Source organism: Porites lutea, chromosome 10 (genome assembly GCF_958299795.1).
Source record: "Porites lutea chromosome 10, jaPorLute2.1, whole genome shotgun sequence".
NCBI lineage: Eukaryota > Metazoa > Cnidaria > Anthozoa > Scleractinia > Poritidae > Porites > Porites lutea.
In genome coordinates this window covers 16,096,096-16,116,348 of record NC_133210.1, presented here as the reverse complement: position 1 = coordinate 16,116,348, position 20,253 = coordinate 16,096,096, and the positions used below count along the sequence as shown (strand labels likewise).

At 39.1% G+C, this 20,253-nt stretch overlaps 1 protein-coding gene across 1 annotated transcript; it reads left to right on the top strand.

The window, feature by feature from the left end:
- The first annotated feature begins 10,141 nt into the window (after nt 1-10,141).
- Nucleotides 10,142-11,374, top strand: LOC140949586 (uncharacterized). The gene has a single exon (XM_073398745.1). It carries the CDS (start codon nt 10,196-10,198, stop codon nt 11,372-11,374), a length of 1,179 nt encoding a protein of 392 aa, XP_073254846.1. The 5' UTR covers nt 10,142-10,195.
- The last annotated feature ends 8,879 nt before the right edge of the window (nt 11,375-20,253 follow it).

Here is a 20,253-nt window from a genome sequence, read left to right as displayed (position 1 = left end):
TTTGTACATAAATTTGTGAAACTAAGTCTTGCATCGATTCATAAGAAATTGAGGTCATGAACTTAGTTAGTCAAGGCATTTTTTCTCAAACTGCTGCCTTTTAAAATTTTTCAATGTGCATTGGGACTATGTAAATTGTACTGTCAAAAAGGTTTTCAGGAAAATTACCGCCATCTCCTCTAAGGAAAAACATTTTTTTCTGACGGGAGGACGCCTGTACACAGGCTATTTGGACTGAATGAATTTATGTAAACTAGATGGGGAGAATGTTGTGGCTATAATAGAATCATCAAAGCACGGCTGCGGAGTGAGAAAGCCGTATAACTTTGGTATTTTCCCCTTGGTGTTTAGATAAAAAGGTCTACACTTTTTACTCATATATGTAAGAATTTTATAGTTTCAACTTAACTGGACTTAACTTTGGGCCTTTTGCAGTTTCTCTTGCCATCCGTGCACGAGCATAGAACTAGGCAAAAACCTTAGGGATAAAGCTAATTGATTTAGCTGAAAATGTTCCGATCCATATATTAAAGTTGAATTATTCAAAACCCTCAAAATTGACGCTAAAAACCCGACCCCAAAAAGCTGATCTACACCTCAGACCAAAACAGGGACAATAGAGCTAAAACATTGGCATTAGGTGGACGTCTCCATGGTAACTAAGTGCACCCAATTTGACCAAAAACGACCGACACCTACTTCTAATCCTACCACACTCTCTAAGGCAGAAGCTCTCAACTATATTTTCATTTAGTATCCCAGGAGTTTCAAAAATGATTAGTTTTTGCGGTTAATGTAACCTATCTTTGTTTTCTGAACAATTAGGAAGCGTACACAAAGACGATTTTTTGAGTATTTTCATCTCAATTTATTGAAAAAGGTTTTAGAGGATTCTAAATGAAATACTGTGTTAAAACAGACAGAATTATTCCGGAGATGCGTCAGTTAGATTAAATCTAGGGAAGAAGGAGGGGAAAGTTCTATCATGTCTTATCTGTCCTGAACGGGGACAAATTCTAAGACTTCAAATGTATTAATGAGAATTATTTTTGTTTTTTCTCCACCTCCACGCTCCATTAAATAAACCTTACTGCAAAGAAACAGTCCACTTTCAATACTTAAATTTCGAAATGGCAGAAAGAATACTACAAGATATAGCTGAACAAAAAAAGCGTCTGACAATGGCGCAAATCAATAAAAACACAGAAGAAAAAGCAGATGCCTACTACAATCTAGGCAAAGCTTATTACTCCCTCAGTGACTTCCATCAAGCAATAGAGTGCTTCAAGCAGAACCTGAGCATTGCTGAGGAAGCCAGTGACAGAGAAAGTGAAGCAATAGCCTATGACAACCTCAGCCGTGCTTATAAATCCCTCAGCGAATTCCAACGAGCAACAGAGTGCCACAAGAAAGGCCTGAGCATTGCCAAGGAAATCCGGTGACAGAGAAGGAGAAGGATCTGCCTATGGCAATCTTGGCTGTGCATATCAATCCCTCAGCGAATTCCAACAAGGAAAAGAGTATCAGAAACAACACCTCAGCATTGCCAGGGAAGTTGGTAACAAAACATGTGAAGGAAAAGCCCTGGAAAAGCCTATGGCAATCTTGGCTGTGCTTATGAATCCCGCCGCGAATTCCAACGAGCAATAGAGTACCAAAAGAAGAGCCTAAGCATTGCCAAGGAAATTGGTCACAGGAAAGGAGAAGGATGTGCCTATGGCAATCTCGGCCATGCTTATCAATCCCTCAGCAAATTCCAACGAGCAAAAAAGTACCACAAACAACACCTCAGCAGCGCCAAGGAAGTTGGTAACAAAACATGTGCAGTAAAAGCCTATGGTAATCTCGGCTGTGCTTATCACTCCCTCGGCGAATTCCAACGAGCAATAAAGTACCAGAAGAAAAGCCTAAGCATTGCCAAGGAAATCGGTCACAGGAAAGGAGAAGGATGTGCCTATGGCAATCTCGGCCATGCTTATCAATCCCTCAGCAAATTCCAACGAGCAAAAAAGTACCACAAACAACACCTCAGCATCGCCAAGGAAGTTGGTAACAAAACATGTGAAGTAAACGCCTATGGCGGTCTCGGCTATGCTTACCGATCCCTCAGCGAATTCCAACGAGAAATAGAGTACCTGAAGAAAAGCCTGAGTATTGCCCAGAAAATCGGTTACAGGAAAGGAGAAGGACGTGACTATGGTAATCTCGGCAGTACTTATAGATCCCTCAGCGAATTCCAACGAGCAATAGAGTACTACAAGAAAAGCCTGAGCATTGCCCAGGAAATCGGTGACAGGATTGGAAAGGAAACGGTCTATTGTAATCTTGGCCAAGCTTATGAATCCCTCAGCGACTTCCCACAGGCAATGGAGTACCACAAGAAACACCTGACCATTGCCAATGAAGTCGGTGACAGGGTAGGAGAAGGAATTGCCTATGCAAGTCTCGGCCAGATTTATAGTTCCCTCGGGGACCATCAACGAGCAATAGGGTGCTACAAGCAACACCTGAGTACTGCCAAGGAATTCGGTGACAAGAAAGGAGAAGAAGTTGTTTATTGCCATCTCGGCAAGGCTTATTATCTTCTCAAAGACTTTAAAGAGGCACTAGAGTACTTTAAGCAACACCTGAGAATTGCCGCGGAAATCGGGGACAGGAAGGGAGAAGGATGCGCCCATAACCGACTCGGTCTATCTCTTTTACAATTAGGTTTTTTGAATGAAGCTTTACTTCATTTTAGATGCAGTGTAGAAATCTTTGACACAATTAGAGCCAGTTTTATTTCCGAAGATGAATTGAAAATAAGTTTCCGTACGAGCCATCAATCTGCCTATACTCTTTTATGGCAGGTTTTACTAATGCTTGAAAGGAATGATGAGGCTTTATACGCTGCTGAGAGGGGACGAGCACAGGCTTTGCTCGATGCCTTAAAAGTAACTTATGGCCTTACATCACTTTCCCCCAGGTCAATTGAATCTGAAGAAGAGGTCAGAAATATTTCAAGGAAGATACCTGTTTTAACAGTTTTTCTTGCCCTGCAAGAGAAAACAGCCAATATGTGGGTGTTGGGAAAACACGACAACCCTATTTTTAGGCAAGCGGAGATAGAAAATGGTCCTGAACACGAAGATGCCTTTACTTTCCTTTTAGACTTTGTTTTGAAATACATTGGGGCTGGCGTCGGTATCAGGTGCGAAAATCGGTCAATGGATAAGATGAGTGATGACCAAACTTCAACTACTCGAGACGATGATCAAACATCGGAGCTAATACAGGGGACCACCGACCTTTTACAGCCATTATGTGATGTAGCTCTTGGTCCCATTGAAGACTTGCTTGATGGTGATGAACTAATTCTAGTTCCTGACGGCGCTTTGTCTAAAGCTCCCTGGGCAACCCTGACTGAAACTTTAAGGATCCGCACTGTTCCCTCACTGAGAAGTTTGAAAGTCATCACAGATTCTCCAATTGAATACCACAGTAAAAGTGGAGCTCTGCTAGTTGGAGAGCCATGCTTGAAGAAAATTACAGATAAACGGGGGAACCCCATTTATGATCCTCTGAAGTGCGCAAGAATGGAAGTGGAGATGATAGGAGAAATTCTTAAGAGTCAAACTTTAACAGGTGAAGATGCAACCAAAGAAGAGGTACTTCAGAGAATCGCGTCAGTTGCTTTGGTTCACATCGCAGCCCACGGAAGGAAGGAAACTGGAGCAATTGTTTTGGCTCCAGACCCCGATGGGGATCCAAGACTCCTACGGAGGAGGACTATATTTTGACTATATTTTAGCCAGTTGTGTTAAGTTGCTGCCATAGTGGTCAAGGACCGGTCTCCTCTGAGGGTGTGGTCGGTATGGCACGTGCTTTCTTGTTTGCTGGTGATCGTTCCCCGCTGGCATCACTCTAAGCAATTGATGACGAAGCCACAATGATATTTATGAAATCTTTCTACCGACAACTTGGAAACGGAGAAAGTGCAAGTGTTGCTCTTCAGAGGGCCATGAAATGTCTTCGAGACTCCCACAATTATTCTGCTCCAAAGTAATGGGCTCCTTTTGTTCTGATGGGCGATGACGTTAAGATTGAATTGGAAAAAGGGTTATTGAGCAAGTCGTAAGTGGAGATTTTTTTCTTGCTTTTCTAATAACCGAAGGCTTAAGAAGAAAAGCTAGAACCATTCTTGTCAAATTCAGAGAAAAGGAAAATGACAGACTTGATAATAAAAAGAATAAAAATATGTACAAAGTAAGGATGGGTTGGGTGGTAAGTGTTAAATTATTACGGATTCACTCAAGTAAATGCTATTCCTAACCAGCTACCAACACATTTCAAAAATCAATTGAACACTAGGCATTGCTTAATGTTCTCAGCTGTTAAATAGTTTAGGTCAGGTGTGGATAAAAAAAATATATACATAGGGAATAAGTTTTCTTCGTTTTTCTACAGGACTAGCTTTATAGGTAGAGAAATCATAGTTTCAAAACGAACAAATATGTCTAACAAGTTAAATGTTTTTCATTTTGCTATTTTTCACATCATCATCCATGGCATCCTAAAATTTAACGCTTTGACCTTTATTTTGTTTTGAAATGAAAGATTAATTAATGTATCAATTGTTACTTTCTTTTCAGGGATGCGCTGAAAGATTGATGTCAACACAATTGCTGAAGTAGAGTGTATACATCTGGCTTTCCCCAAAGAAAGAAGTGTGTTATTTAATAGCTGTCCTCAGTGGGGCGTTTGGTAAAAAAGCGTGTTTTCATTTTAGTCATTTTTTGTCAGAAGATATTAAATAGAGAGATTTATAGTCATGCTAACGGCAAATGGCAAACGTCTACAGATTCAAGTTGAGAATTTCTCAAAATAGAAAATATGCAGATAAAATGAAAACAGCTCAAAGCAATTCTTATGGATTAAACTAACTTGAAACTAACAAATTTTTGTAGATTTATTTAACAGCAAACGAGAAAGCTCGAGAAGTAAGGGAACACTTAGTCACGTGGTACAAATCCACGGTTTGCCGTAAACGTAGCTCTAAATCTCTCTAATTAATAACTTCAAAAAAAAAACGTTGTAAATCAAGGGGCATACTGTATACTGTGGAGCTCTATATTAGCCACGGCTACACCTATCAATTTTAACTTAGGAAAAAGACAAACAATTTTCGTGGGGAAAAAACTTAACGTTCACTGTAAAATTCGACTAGTTAAAATGACTGTTTTAAATGGTTGTAACTAATACACCGTATTCACAAATGGCGGACACGCGGGAAAAAACTGGTGCCTAGTCATGAAAGCGAGGCGTTGGAGGATAAACAAAAATTGCAAATGAAGACTTTCAGTGAACTTGCAGAGTGTTAATCGCGGATTCCACCTAAAATAACTTTGTACGGACTTCTTTTTAAATACAATTATGTGGGGCGTCTTCTGCCTTCAAAGTTTAGTAGTGATTTGCTGTTTGCAATCAAAAGGGACGTTATATCTTCAAGGAAACAGGATGATTTTGTAGGTTTCCGAAGCATCAGAAGCTTGACAAGTGGGCTATGGCTGGAGAAAAGCGGCAAAATGTTGGCCCAAACTTCACATTGAAACCGAGTACGAAAGCCAGATCACTACAATTCTGTAAAACGGAAATAAAAACAGATATTGGTGGCGAGAAAAAGACAAATAGGCGACGGATATATGGCCTACTTGTTAACGGAAGAGACCTCCGCCATTACACAAAACAGGTCAAGTCGAGAGCGGGTGAAAGATTCATTCACAAGGCTCATTTATTCGTGTCAGTGTCATTTTATACATATCTATGTATATATGTATTTCTGCATTTACAACTTCCTTTGGATCATATTAATTCCGTCGCTTTGGAGTGAATTGTTACTGAGGTATGTTGGCAGAGCTTAGTAAAAATCTCATGATTTCTTTGTCATTGCGAAATAATTAAAAATTATTTTATTAAAATTAGAAGCTGTACTGTGTGAATCTTATGGCTTGCTATTTGCCTGGTCTCCTTTAGGGCATTATCTCAGAGAGCTCTTGGTAAAAAAGTAGTATAAAGCTTACATTTTACTAGGTTAAACTTTTAAGGCAATGTTTGTGTCAGGAATGAACGCTGCAAGCTTCTGTTTCGAATAATAAAATTCGAGTCTGGATCCGTTTAAGAAGACCATCATTTTATTTATTTATGTATTCTTCAACTTTAAAATATTATGAAACATTAAGTTAAAAGTTTTAACAGCCAAAGATAAGAAATACGAAATTTCTCGCTGAAATGATATATGGCCGGCTTACCGAGTCTGCCGAGTAACATGTTGAAATTTTGAGCGTACTCCACTCGATCGCTCCTGTATTTATACTAAAAAAATAGTTCTAATTGATGTCCTTCATCGATAAAGACCAGAGAATAACGTCCTGGCAAACAAAAACCAAACATAACTTCATCGAAACCTCAGTCACCTCTTCTTTCCTGTCTTCCTTTTTTCCACGTGTTTCAGTTCAACGGCAGACGTCTCTTGCGTTAACAAGTAGGCCATATATCTGTCGCTTATTTCTTTTTTCCTTGCCACCAAGATTTGTTAATATTTCTGTTTCATCGAATTGCAGTGAGCTGGCTTTCGTACTCGGTTTCAATGTGAAGTTTGGGCCAACATGTTTGCCGCTTTTCTCCGGCGATCGTCCATGAAACCTACAAAATCATCCTGTTTCCTTGAAGATATACGCGTCCCTTTTGATTGCAAACAGCAAATCACTACTAAACATTAAAGGCAGAAGACATCCCACGTAATTGTATTTAAAAAGAAGTCCGTACAAAGTTATTTTAGGTGGAATCCGTGCTAAATACTCTGTAAGTTCACTGAAAGTCTTCATTTGCAATTTTTGTTTATCCTCCAACGCCTCGCTTTCATGACTAGGCACCAGTTTTTGCCCGCGTGTCCGCCATTTGTGAATACGGTGTATAACAATAGTCATTGTAACCATTCTTAACAGTCGAAATTGTCAACAAAAGAAAATTGTTAAAATAACCTGGATTAATACGTGGTTTTAACCATTGAGGTTAGTTGTGATAACTTGGACTATTCTGATTAGTGTAAACGACCAAAATCATTCGTCGTGCAGATGTGCTTTAGGGGACAAGAAAAGTTATGGGGGTGGGGGGAGGGGAATTTTCGAACCGCAGGAATTTTTTTCGTTATCAAATTTCTTGTATGAATTTTTTTTAGGCCATAGCATGAATATTTTTTAGGGTTAATTGGCGTGCAAGAATTTTTTTCATTTAATTTTACCCTGCGCGAACTTTTTTTTTTTTGTATTTCGCCAGCACCCCCCCCCCCCCCCCTATAAGTTTTCTAATGGTCCGTCCCTTAGTTTTTTCCCGCTCGTTTCTTCTTTTTTTTTTCCTCTGTTTCCTGTTTGTGGTCTCATGTTTGTCAATTGAAGTGGAAAGTTGGATAAGTTGCCTAACTTAGTTCAACCGACAACAAGATTCTGCAACAAGAGAAAAATAATGTAAAAATCAGGGGGAAAATGCGATCATCTAGCGCTTTATAAAACTGTTACAGTAGTAGCTCATTCAGTGATGACGTAAGATAAACAGACTTTGTTATTTCAACTATTTCATTGATAGATTACACGCTGCAAACCGAAATTTCTATGACAGATATTAGTAGTTGATATAACTATTGAAATAAGTTAATTCAACTAGTATTGTGAGTGGTATAATGACATTTTTAAAAATCAGTCAAAATCAGTCTATTAAAATAGAACAAGACTATGCTCTACAATCCTTTACAATATTACTATTACTTAAATGTTGACTTATACAAACTGCGGAATTGCTTACATGAGCAACAGTAAATATTGTGACTGCTAACAACAACTATCCTCCTTTGATGCAACCGACGGTACAACAAAGCATGCCTTCATTTAGTTGACAGGAATCTGAGGAATGTTAATGTGGTTCCTATCTTTTCTGAAAAATGTAACACCATCTCTTGTTGTCGTTCTATTTTTTTTTTTTTTTTTCGCCTTTTAATATTTCGTCTCTCCTTTCGTATTATCGTTTTCGGCTCACAGTTCAAGTAAAGGAAATTTACAACAACTTGAATTTCGTGAGTCAAAGGAAACGCAGTAGATCAACAGGCAAATACCGTAGCTACATTATTCTAAAATCTTAGTCGCCGGAAGCTTAAGTGACAGGGCGTGAATTTTCGTCCAATCAGGATCGATGATGTTTTGTTTGAACATTGACTCCTGAATAACCTTTGTTTGCCTCTGTGTATGTGTCCTACACGAGGGTTGTGCTGAAATGAAGCTCCGTGAATTTGAAGATTTTAAGTCAACATCTCCATGGATCTCAAGTTAACAATGATGTATCAAGGCCGAATGTTATAGCAGGGGATGATAGAGGCTCTAAGTGACTGCTAAGGATAGAGTTAATGAAACCATTCAGAGATTACACTGACGCATTTCGAGGTGAGTACAAATTCCATAATTTGTGAGATTGAGGTAAAAACTATAGTCTGGCCCTGGGTTTCTTCTTCACGCTTTTGAAGAATTATTTCACCGTACTGTAACACCTGAAACAGTTTTCTTACCATCTGAAAGTCTCTCTTTTGGTCGAAAATCTGTGAAAGAGCGGTATAACCCATTGTTGGTGTTTATTATCTTTGAGATTTCGAATTGAAGTTAAACGTCTCCATTGCGCTTAAAAGTTTTGGTTACCCTCCCAGAACAATTAGCCCGAGAGGAGACCGATGTAAAGGGGAATAAGGATCATGAAAGTAGAGGAATACGTCCAACTGAATTTTTTGTGAATTACCGATTACCGTTGGTGGTTCGTTAGTTTTAGCGCCAAAACGTCAACAGCGAAGACTGCATTTTTATTGCCACGTGTTATGCCTTAGAAGATTTGAAAATCAATTAGTATTGACCAGAGAATCATGTTTAAAGGAGAAGTCAGATAATGAATGTGGATACATTTTTATTTTAAACTACTTGGAGGACTGAATTGTTGATAAATGGACCAAATTTTTCTAGTGTCAGTATATTTTCCTTTACCCTGCGAGCAGAGGCCCTTCGATCTTCCTAGATAAGTCGGGAAGAGGAAGGGACCTTCCTCTTCCCGACTTATCTAGGAAGATCGAAGGGCCTCTGCTCGCAGGGTAATTTTCCTTCGTCTTGAGTGCATGACTTTCTGTGAATGTCACGGTTAAATAGAATGGTGAAGTATGCCAAGGGTTGAAGAAAAGCTTAACTCCTATGCTCAGTTAAAAGTCGTTGTTTTGTCAAGGCAAGATTTAATTGCTTGCCTACTGGCAATTTCCTTGCTGAGGTTGTCACTTGGGGCAGCCTTGCTTGGGCTATAATCTGCAGCTTGCTGGTTCTTGCTTTCTCTCTTGACCCGGCTCACATATTTGTAAATACTTCCCATCAGTGATACCAAATTCAAAATTAATTACTATTTCAAACAATGTCTTGCCTAAACATTTGAGCCGAAACTCTGCGTGGGCCGACGTGCAGTCAATGAGTTCAGTACTCCAAGAGTGAAATGACAACGAGAAAAAAAAGGAGACAACGAAAGAATTGCATAAATCGAAAAAACTGTCGAATTATAGACTTCTTTATTCTGCTGGCAGTAATTTTAAGGATTGCGAAATAGATATTCCTAAAAGCATGTTAATTAAAGGTATCAGTGCACCAGCAATTTTTTTAAGGTTTTCTTTCGCCTTCAAAATGTTTTTACAGTGAGTTCAGAGATAATAAGCATATTATCTTTTTCGAATTTACCTTCCTATTAATTAAGCGAAAATGTACTTGAAAGGTTACCGATTTAATTACCGGAAGTCTGAAGGAAAAATTTTCATATCCGTTTCTAAGAACACTTACTGCAGGAGACTGCATGAAGGAGTGCAATTAGACCCCCCTTTACAGCATCAAGTTCTCTAGCTTGTATACAGACACCTTCTCCCCTCAAAAAAAAAAAAACTCGGAGAGCGTACATCTTTACACAGGCTACGAGTTCTCTTGACTCTCTCGACGAAATCTAATTATGCATGGATTCATTTAAATATACACGACTTTCATAATGGCGGACCCCGCGCGAAACCTGGTTCGAGCGGCGTGAAAACGAGGCCAGAAAGGCCAGCGTCGCGTCGCTTCTCTTGTTGTTTACAACACAAGCACGGCCACAAGCACCGAAAATGGCGAGTACAACGGACAATTCAAGCGATTCAAATGCGATTCCTCTTACGGAAAACGATATTCCCGGCGCTTCTCTACTTGGACGAAAACCTGAGGAGTTGAAAAACTCAGAACTTAAATTCTGGCTGAAATGTCGCGGAGACACAGGGAAAGGTTTGAAGACAAAAGCGGAGCTAGTGAAACGAGTGTACGAGTACATACGAAGCGGCAAGGACAAACAGATCATAGATCCAGATCCACATAAAATATATAGCCGTAGAAAGCAAAAGCAAGGCACAAGTTCAGAGCTTGTCAAGGAAAGTAAAGCGGCTGCAGAGTTTCCAACTACTGGATGGGGAACGTCGTTGGAGAAGATGCCAATGTTCACGCGACTGCAAATGAATCACCACGTGTTGAAGTCCGGGAAAACCATTGGTAATATTGATCATCACACCGTCCCGACGGGGTTGGTAAAGGCCAGGCGCTTCTTAGATGACGAATATCTGGAAGATATTGAATGTGCCAGTGATTCGAAGTACTTCTTCTTCAAAGGGAAGTGCTGTCATAGTTTTCGAAAAAATGACCCCCCACATAATCTGAAAATCGCCTTGTGCATCTTGTCAGGAGAAGTGGAGAGTGCTTCGTGTTCGTGTGTGGCAGGAAAAAGCGGATTCTGTAACCATGTGTTGGCATTGATGTTCAAGATGTGCAAGTTTACGTTATTTTCCTGTAATTCTACCAAGGACCTGATGGAGGAACAGGACCAGCAATCCTCCTTGGCCTGTACATCACAACTGCAGCAGTGGCACAAGAAGGGCGGAGGAAAGAACATTGCACCACAGCCAGTGATGGAAGTGGAAGTTACAAAAACAAAGGATGAAGAATTCAGATTACGTTCTGGCATCAAATCTCTTGTATATGATGCCAGGATGAAAACCACACATAATGTAGCTGCAGAGCAGAAACTAAAGGAGCAGCTGAAACAAATTGACCCTAATATGGGCCTGTCTCAAATGGCTAGTGAACAGATTGATCAGACGCATACTAGACTTGTAGAAACAAAATTTGGCAAATGTCAAGTTGGTTGTTTCTTGTCATACCAAGTTTCCCTGACAGAGGCACACTTTGAGGCCACAGCATCCATTGACTGTGTACCAAGACTTAGCCAAGTAACCGCCACTTATATATGCCTAACTTGATTTTCCTTTTCATGACATTGATTTACCTTGTAGCCTGCGAATACAGCCGTCTTTCCTCACTCCTCACCGCAAGAGACTTTTCGCGCGCAAACTTCAAAAGCAGGCGAGGAGAGACGGCTGTATTTGCAGAGTATTTTCTTGCTTCTGTACAGTCTTTGATGAGTAATCTTACTTTTGACCGGCTTTACTTCTTGTCAAAATTCTCTACATTTGATTTTCTCAGTTCAGCGTGCAAGGTTTGCTACTAATAAATCAGCGTAAATAATATACGCGGAAAACGTGCATCTTCACGGGGCAGGCTTTAGGAACGAAAATATATATTTTTTCGGTAGGGCTAAGAAATTATTATAAATAAATCATAGACTTTAATGGCTATCACAATTAGTGGTGGTTCCAGTGGTTTACGCTGTCACTGTGGCAATGACAATGGCAATACTGACGCCGCCTGTGTGATCATGACGCATCCTCTGGAAGCCATGCATCAAACCTTGTTATCGCAGTAATGGTTCAAAATCCAAGGGGGCTATAGGGCAAGTAATTCATGGCAGTCTCCATATAGACTCCTTGATATGTTATCTCTTATACCTTGTATACCACTATATATCTTACGTTTACCCTAGTAATACTACTGTATACCCTGTATACCCCTATATATCCAGTGTACCCATGTTTACCCTAGTGATACTGTATACCCCTATTTATCCTGTGTACCCATGTTTACCCAAGTAATACTGTATACCTTGTACACCCTGGTATATCCTGTGTACCCATGTTTACCCTAGTAATACTGTATACCTTGTATACCCCTATATACCCTCTTTACCCATGTTTACCCTAGTAACACTGTATACCCTGTATACCCCTATATATCTTCTGTACCCATTTCTACCATAGTAATACTGTATACCTTGTTTTAGGGTAAACATGGGTACATAGGATATATAGGGGTATACAGGTTATACAGTATGACTAGCGTAAACATGGGTACACACAGGAGCCGATTACTGGTACACAGGATATATAGGGGAATACAAGGTATAGAGTATTACTAGCGTAAACATGGGTACACAGGATATATAGGGGGTATACAAGGTATACAGTGTTACTAGGGTAAGCATAGGTACACAAGATATATAGTGGTATACAAGGTATACAGTATGACTAGGGTAAACATGGGTACACAGGATATATAGGGGTATACAAGGTACACAGTATGACTGGGGCAAATGTGCATACACAGGATATACAGGGTATACAGTATTACAAGGGTAAACATGAAAACATAAGATATATAGGGCTATACAAGGTACACATTATGACTATAGGGTATACAGGGTATGCAGTATTACTAGGACAAACATGGGTACACAGCATATATAGGGGTATACAGTATTACTAGGGTAAACATGATATGCCAGGGTATACAAGGAATACAGTGTTACTAGGGTAAACATGGGTACACAGAATAAATAGGGGTTTACAGGGTATACAGTATTACTAGTGTAAACATGGGTAAACAGGATATATAGGGGCATACATGATATACACTCCCGCGAAACTGACTGAATAGTAGTACAGATGATGCCCCTTTTCTCGTGTAACCTACCTTAACCGACAAATTGTAATTTGGCAAAGGAAAATTGCATTATAATAATCGTTATATTGATGACAATAATAATCACCATCATCATAATCTTAATACTTCCTTTCCAGTTTTTTTCCCCTCGGCTTTAAAAGCATTGGCTAAAACAAATAAATCAAATTAATTTAACAGGGTTAACCCTCGGACGTACACGCAAATTCATACCCCAACGTGGTATAAGGGTGAGGGGTGAATGGAACCCTTCCCCAGAGTTTTTGATCATGATAATTTGCAGTATTTCGAAACGATTTTGCCTTCAGTGGAAAGCCTTTGATCTACTCAACAAGATGAGGTTTATTTTTAATGGGTGGTGGCGCTGATGAAAGCCCGTGACGTCACCAACAATGGTCGCTATCTTGGATTTCACCAAGAATTAGAAATCAGGTTAAACTCGCGATAAATGATAATTTTCTGTGCTTCACATGTAAAATAACATTTAAATAAGCCCTTTGCATCATTTCATTGACAGGTTTTACTTTCATTGTTGTAAAAAGTTGTAAGAACAGGCATTTTCACTCAAAAATGGCTTGACCACCTGCTACCATAATCATAGTAACTCACCATCACTAAACTTGTCTGAAAATGCACGCGAGGGATAAACGAACGGCTAATGAAAACATCGGGTGCTGATGTTTTATCGTCTAAAAAAAAATAAAGAAAACGTCGGGGGAGGGGAGGGGGTTGTACGTCCGAGGGTTAAAGAATCCCAAGTCTTGTAACAGGACGGAGACGAACCAGTTGACTATATACAAGCGTGGCCGTGGTTTCAGTAGGGTGATTCACATTTTAATCAGATAATTTTAAAAATTTTAATTATGCACTGTAAGTATTTTGTGCATTCTGAACCGTGATTCTGAACCGCGGGTCACAATTCAGAGGTTTAAGGTCTGGGTTAAAAGGGTGTATTACGTTTTGTACGATTGATCCCTGGTTTCCCAGCTGAACTAGTTATATTTTTTAAAAAGGAAATTAATATGCTCATGTCTTGTTGATCTTTAATGTACAAATTGGTGGACAGTAAAAAAATGCAGACTGCAGACTGAATGTAGACCATTGTTTTTAGGGTTACAAAACAATGGGCTTCATAGCTTACTTTGTTAGAGCGTCGCACCGGTATTTTTTTCAGTCTTCTTACGCAACTGCATAAATCGCGTTCACAACTGCGAGGATCATTCTTCATTTGATTTCATTTCCGCAGTTCTCATATATGATTTATTTCATATGCATTTGTCAATGGGACTGTTGTTGTCACGTTCCCATTTGCATGGTGAAAACAATGTTTTGCACTGAAAGCAGTCTGCAGTCTTCATTTTGTACTTATGTTATATATTGGGACACACATTGTGCCACTTAATTAAAACTGCTTTTAAATTCAAGTAAAATGGGATTTCAGGGACTAGTTTAACTTATATGGATAAATTTATTAGCGTTTCATACAAAGAGCAAACATTTTGCCTTCCACGTTTGGGAATGAATATGCTCGTAGTTTTAACATTAATTTTTGGACGATACACTGAATAGCCTGCGCAGAGACAGGAGCGCGTGACCGCTGGCGAATTGGACCGTCTGAGAATTGCTAGAGTGACTTTTGCCTTATCTTAATAACCATTTTTAGGAAAAGCGTTGCCAGATAGTCCTTCCATGCCTGCAAACAAAATAAAAAGGGCCCGAAATCTAATTTTCATCCGAAAACAAGATTTATTTTCTTTCTCTATTTTCTCACCACCACTTCCTTGTAGAGCTGAATCCGCCTCAGTCTCTGCACTCGTAGACTATTTGTTCTGCCATTAAACTAGGTTTAACTCTTAATCTTGTTTCTTAATTACTGCGAGTCATTTCAATCATAAAAAACGTTTTCGTAGACTATTACGTTAGTGGTCCAACAGCTTTAATTGATGTCGACTTTAAAGTGTCCAAACAGTGGAAGAGATTAGATTAAGATTTTGGACGCTCCAATAACTTAATGATGTTTTGTTATAAGTGTGCTAGGTTGTATAAGTTGGGCCTTTAATCAAATAGATCAATTCCAGAACACGTATACAGACAGCAACGTTCTGAGGTTTGGCGTTGGGAAATAACAGCAATCGTTCAAGCTATCATCATTCTATCGAGAATCTGACCTATTTTTACTGCTTGTAGATTGCTTTTCTCTAGGCCATTGACTTTTAGCCTTCCCTCAGTTATTAAAGAAGCTGCTTTAATTTAGGGATGTTACCATTAGAAAAAAAGGATAGGAGGTTGGGGAAAGGCAAACGCATTAGTAAGAAAAAAAATCTCCACACGCACCATGATCAAAAAAACTGTTCGAGGAGGAAAAATAGATTTCCACCTCAGGGGTAAAGAAAACACTTTCATAGACCTCCCAAAAATCCCACCCAGCCCTTTTACTTTGCTAATGGTTCATCCCTTATACCGCCCCATGTAACGGAATCCGGAATCTGGGAAAAATCTGCATGTGGAATCCGGAATCCTGGGTTTTGGAGCCCGGAGTACAGCTCAAAGAATCCGGACTCTCACTAGCAATTGGAATTGAGAATCCAAGTTCCACTGACAAAGACTGGAATCGAGTACTTGGAATCCGGTATCCGCAGGGGCGGATCCAGGATTTTTTCTAGGAGAGGGTGCACTCATCTCTTGCTCTACTTCAACCCCAATAAACCACATAGTTTTTTTTTTTGCAGAATAGCAGTTGTATTAGAAAACCGCAGGTCATCTCGGGGGGGGGGGGGGGGGGGGTTGCGCACCCCCTGCACCCTCCCCCTAGATCCGCCCCTGATCCGTGACGTGGAATCCAGACTCCCAGGCTATCTCGGATTGCCTTACATGGGGTGACTTATAGGTCGGCTTGTTGAACTGCTTTTACTTGATCCCAACACGTTGCACGATACAATGTTTAGTTTCTGATGTTGTATTAAACCTGAAGAAAACGAGATGTTTACTGTGATTGGTGATCTATTCGATGCCTTAAACCATTTTAAAACAACTTCTCCTTGAATTGGAATAGTCAGTATTTGATTAACAAACCACTCCGCCCTCAGAGGCCCTAAACATTTTCGATTCTAGGACGTTTTTCACATAATTTAAGGCAAGTTTCTGATTCTGTCATCAAATTATCCCGCTAGGTAAATCGGTTTTCAACCAAGAAAACCCAACTTTCAAGCAGAAGTTTGATGAAAACCATTTGACCTCGTTTCGCCATACAACGTCATAAGAAGCATAAATACTCCCCCACCGTAACGGTCCGTATAAGCAATATGTCCATCCGTACGTATACGGATCGAACGGATCGACAGAAGGGGTATACGGTCTGTAAAGAACGTTTTACAGTCCGTAAATCGCATCTCATTAGTGGGACTTAGAATATTTTCATGGAAGAGTGGTTATCTACGGTTTAATTTGTCGATCCGTACGGATTGAACGGATCGACAAAAGGGGTATACGGTCTGTAAAGAGTGTTTTACGGTCCGTAAATCGCATCTCATTAGTGGGACTTAGGATATTTTCATGGCAAGGGCGGTCATATACGGTTTGTCGATCCGTACGGATCGAACGGATCGACAAAAGGGGTATACGGTCTGTAAAGCGTGTTTTACGGTCCGTAAATCGCATCTCATTAGTGGAACTTAGAATATTTTCATGGAAGAGTGGTTATCTACGGTTTAATTTGTCGATCCGTACGGATCGAACGGATCGACAAAAGGGGTATACGGTCTGTAAAGCGTGTTTTACGGTCCGTAAATCGCATCTCATTAGTGGGACTTAGAATATTTTCATGGCAAGAGTGGGTATATACGGTTTGTCGATCTGTACGGATCGAACGGATCGACAAAAGGGGTATACGGTCTGTAAAGTGTGTTTTACGGTCAGTAAATCGCATTTTATTAGTGGGACTTAGAATATTTTCATGGCAAGAGTGTTCATATACGGTTTGTCGATCCGTACGGATCGAACGGATCGATAAAAGGGGTATACGGTCTGTAAAGCGTGTTTTACGGTCCGTAAATCCATCTAATTAGTGGGACTTAGAATATTTTCATGGCAAGAGTGGTTATGTACGGTTTGTCGATCTGTACGGATCGAACAGATCGACAAAAGGGGTATACGGTCTTTAAAGTGTGTTTTACGGTCCGTAAATCGCATTTCATTAGTGGGACTTAGAATATTTTCATGGCAAGAGTGGTTATTTACCGTTTTTCGATCTGTAACGACGGTACGGACCAACGAAAGGGGTATACGGTTTGTGAAGAGCTCTCTTCGGTCCGTAAAGTGCGCGAGGTTCACGTTGGCGATCATTGGGTCCATATAACTTAGGAGATAAATTATAAGAGAGATAATCAGTACTATGATGCTGTAAACTCGAGGTAGTGTAATTGCAAATATTATGATAGTTTTACATTGACTGTTATGTATACTCAGTGTCCAAAGTGCAATATTTTACAATCTCTTGGCTAAAATTCTATCGTAACTAACTGCATTACAGTGTTCACTTTCTTTACTTTTTGCCCTTTTTCAGCACGCGTTTTTTCTTGACTACCTTTTACGGTGTCTATAAGTTGGCGACCCGAAACGAATATTTCAAACCATATCATGGGTTATAACTTATGTGTATTGGTGAAATGTTACTCTTGATTTGAACTGTATTTTCTTCCTTTTCAAACATTACAGCACAAGACAAATTTGGGAAATATGAATTAAACCAAGGATAAAATTGATCCACAACACAAAACTGAACTGTAACATCTACATGTACTAGATTGTGGGTTAAGTAGTATTTTTAGCAGCAGGTACATCATAGGAAAGGTTAATTGTAAGAAAAGTATGTTGTCACTTGTGTTTCGGGTAGGTCAATATTTGGAATTATTTACAACTTTGAGATGTCGGTGATCGTAAACAAGAAAGAAAATTATGATGCTAAGGAACCTTAGGAGATGAGAGTTTGTTTTTTTTTTTGATCCGCCGATTTCACGTTGAAAATGACGTTTTGCTAGCCAGATTGTGCACAGGAAAATGATGCGTAACAATAATAAGAGAGGATGTGAGAAAAAATAAAATGTGAATAATAAATGCCCCGATGATATATTTACAATGAGACGTGAAAAAATTATAAAGAAAGAGAAAGGTGTGACAAAATTAAATGCTTAAAGTTAGTAAACAGTCGATGGTGATTGGTTGCTACTATCACACATATAGATTAACGCGTGGTCTCAAACAACCATTTTCCCACTGTTGAATAATACTTAAATTGATATAGAGCATGTTTATCATGGTTATACAAAGTACTGCGTGCTTATTGTGAAAAATTTGACAGCTTATATAAAATGAAGCGATTGTTACATTTGAAGCGCCCGTGTCCTCGTTTGTGACATTAGAACGAGGAGCAGTTTTATATTGAATAATATATATATATATTTAGCCACAGCTAAAAGCGAAGCTCCCATTGATAAATTTATAACTTAAATCAAACAATAATTTTGTATTCAACAAATCAGTTAACGTAAGGGCACATTCATGTGACTTTTGAGGGAAAAGCTAAGTGATTTTGGAGTGAAACAAATTTTGTATCGAGTTGATATAGCCTTATATGTGCACCCAAAAAATAGTCTTCGGTCGCATTTAAGAGCAATGATGGCTCTTGATCACAGTAGATAAGGCGTGCAAAACAAATTCTTGGAAAACAAATCAGACCGAATTTTTTGCGTTCGACAATTTTCCAAATTCTTGCCAATAAATCTGGGTGCGTGCAAACCAATCTTTTATTTTTTATACACCACATCTGAGGAGAAAGAGAACTATGAGGCGCTGTTTTTATCATACAGACCTGGTTTAAAAAAAAAATTTAGTATTTCACAATTTTTCAAGACAAATTGCATTCATTCAATATTCAGGACCATCGAGGCACGCGTGGACTTTTAATTAGCGAAACCGTTCAAAAAATTTCCAAAATCACCTATACGGCCAGCCGGTCCTAAATCAGTTTTGACAAGCGCCAAATTTGCGAAGAAATTTTAAAAGAGTTGCGCTTCAACGTGATAAAGAATTTATTGAGTCTATTTTTTATTAACGGTTTTATAACGATGTGTAATCTTAAAAAGCGTTTGATACGCTTGGCATTTTGAGTACTCCTGCGAGCGATGTTTATGAACGCCTGAAAACAAACGGCAAAGCGATGAAAATTACACTTTTGAGACTACCAAAAATCAATAAAAAAAATAATTCGATAGAACATTTACAGAGACAACAATTTTCATTCACGAAAACAATTGAGTATTTAAGTGTGTCTAAGGATCCTCAAGTCTTTACTAGTAAGCTTAAAGTTTATGTTTTAAGCCGCCGGTTTCCCGGTGTTGGCTGTTTTCAAAGATGAACTCACGAAAAGAAAGTCGTTCAAAGCTTTCTTTCTACCGCCAAAATTATAACTAAATATTCTTCGGAAAGTTTTTTCTTTCTATTTAAGGTGAATTAATATCGACTAAAGGCTTTTTAAGGTTCTGTAAGCTTAAGCTTATATCAAACCTCATACTAGGTCAGATCAGTGTCTCAGTCAAATCTTAATACAAACGTGCATAAACTAGCTTCATAAACTGCGCAGCTGGACTTCATGAAATTAGATTTAAATACAATAATTACTGGACTTCTGGCAGCTGGACTTCATGAAATTAGATTTAAATACAATAATTACTCAGGCTTACCATATTTCGTGATGCAGCTCCTGAAAGCTATCAAGTAAGGCAAGGATCGCTTGAGCCTTTATAATTCTCGTGCGCATCCAGCAAGGTGAAAAACAAAAACGATGCCATCCGAAATCGGATTATCGGCTTTGACAAGCGACGCATTTTTCAACCAAAAACCCAATAAACAAACCAGCCATGAATAAGAGAACACTCTTGATAGCAGCTGTATTTCATTTTGTACATCCAGTGGAAAAAAAACATCACAAGTTGACTCAAAACTCTGTCAGCTTCAGCTGTCAAAGTAAACAACTTTCAAGATGCTGCATAAATTTTACGCATGAACTCACCTGTCAAATTTTAACCAATCAGAGCATAAAAATTGGACGTGGAGCGTGACCAACACGTGACCATGGTAAGCAAAGGTCTTCCCCGCCTGTATTTTAAAAAAACTGGCTGAATTTTTGCGTCTAGGTCAGTTTGAAATCAAAATCGTAATAGTGCGGGGCGATACTGACATAAACACAACATATTTGATATGAATTTAAAACAAAAGTAAACGTGAGCCT